Source organism: Apodemus sylvaticus, chromosome 8 (genome assembly GCF_947179515.1).
Source record: "Apodemus sylvaticus chromosome 8, mApoSyl1.1, whole genome shotgun sequence".
Classification (NCBI taxonomy): Eukaryota; Metazoa; Chordata; class Mammalia; order Rodentia; family Muridae; genus Apodemus; species Apodemus sylvaticus.
Window position 1 is genome coordinate 75,244,623 of NC_067479.1, and position 1,621 is coordinate 75,246,243.

Here is a 1,621-nt window from a genome sequence, read left to right on the forward strand (position 1 = left end):
ACCAGACAGTGACGTCTCTTTCCTCCTACCCACCTAACCCATTTAGCACAATGCTCCTCAAACCCAGGGGACACTCCCTCCTTCCAGACTGTCTCTGTATCCAGAAACCGTTTCAGTCTCACCCCACCTCTAGGCTGTAAAAGTGGCCTTAGGCAGGATGTATTCCTGCCTCCCACCCGACTCCCCTGACTGTCTTCAGTCTCTTCCTGCAGAGCTGTCAGGGACTACCAAGACAGCCTGCTCTCCATTCCTCCTGTAGCCACCATAAGGAGTGCCAGGAAACAGAGCATTCGGAAGCATCTTTCCCCAAGGAGCAGCTGGACCTCTGAATCTGTGCTGTACAGACCAAGGACTGGGTGAGACAGTCTCGGTGGTGAACTGCAGGAGGAGGGTTGGCTGTCGATGGCTGGTCTGAGAGGTGGTCTTGAGCAAGTGCTTTGCCCTTTTGGAGTGTCAGAATTTGTAAGGTACTGAGCAGTTCTTAGAGGTTGGGGAGACTCTGGGAAAGGTGGACAGTCTCTTCAGCCTATTGTACTTCTAATGACTTTAACTCTGCCAGCAGAAGGCATGGCACCAGACGTGGCCTGGATCCTTGTACTCCATCTTGTCTTACGGCCGACTCTGGTGACGGGCATCACCATGCAGACAGCGATCAAGAACTTCCGAAACTTACACGTTGACTACCCCATGGTTAACTACCCGAAGGGTTTCCATGGATACTGTAATGGCCTCATGGCCTACGTGAGAGGCAAACTGCAGGACTGGTACTGCCCTAAGATCCACTATGTGGTCCATGCCCCCATGGAAGCCATCCAAAAGTTCTGTAAATACAGCGAGAGCTTCTGTGAAAACTACAACGAGTACTGCACCCTCACTCAGAACTCCTTCCCCATCACAGTCTGCACCCTGGGCTATCAACAGGCCCCAACCAGCTGTAGCTACAACAGCACGCTGACCAACCAAAGGCTATACTTACTCTGCTCCCGCAAGCATGACGCTGAGCCAATAGGTATCATTGGCCTCTACTAGGGACTTAGTTCCCAAACCAGTCCCACCTACTACAGGCCTCTACATGCTACACCGAGGCCCGTTCCCAAACTCTGAGTTTGTCTGCAAGTCTTCCTTCCTGACATCTGAGACAGAGCCCAGCCTTCCTTCAGGCCCTTTTGCCTTCTCATCACCCCCATCATGAGCCTTCCTCTCCCAGAGACAGTAAAACCCACCCAAGAAGCAGCCTGTGTCCAGCTGGCATTGCTTGTATATCTGCTGGGCCAGATCCTGACTCCTGGAGGGAGGCCCAGGCCCCAGCTCACACCATGGCAACAGGCACCCAGCTCCAGTATCTCCCCCTAGGCCTGTTTTTAGCGCCAGTCAGTCCTCCACCCCCACCACACCTCCCGCAACCCCAAGTTCCCTTCTAATTCCTGCCACGCGCAGGCAATAAGAACCTCCATTTGCCCCCCTTCCCCACAGCCCCCTCAGTCTCCAGCCTGCACTCATCTGTGATTTCCCCTTTCCCTTCACATAACCCATCACCATGGAGCCTAGTGATACCCCCCAACCCCCACCCCAGACTCTCCCAACCTGTTCCCAACCCCTGTTCTCCATCTCTCTTGGCCCA

At 54.2% G+C, this 1,621-nt stretch overlaps 1 protein-coding gene across 1 annotated transcript; it reads left to right on the top strand.

The window, feature by feature from the left end:
* The first annotated feature begins 566 nt into the window (after positions 1-566).
* Rnase13 (ribonuclease A family member 13 (inactive)) lies at positions 567-1,383 on the top strand. Its single transcript, XM_052190675.1, has one exon. The coding sequence runs from the start codon at positions 568-570 to the stop codon at positions 1,027-1,029; it is 462 nt and encodes a 153-aa protein (XP_052046635.1). The 5' UTR covers position 567; the 3' UTR covers positions 1,030-1,383.
* The last annotated feature ends 238 nt before the right edge of the window (positions 1,384-1,621 follow it).

Bases quoted from the DNA above. Each gene is read 5' to 3' on its own strand.
- Rnase13 (XM_052190675.1), top strand. From the start codon at position 568: ATGGCACCAGACGTGGCCTGGATCCTTGTACTCCATCTTGTCTTACGG.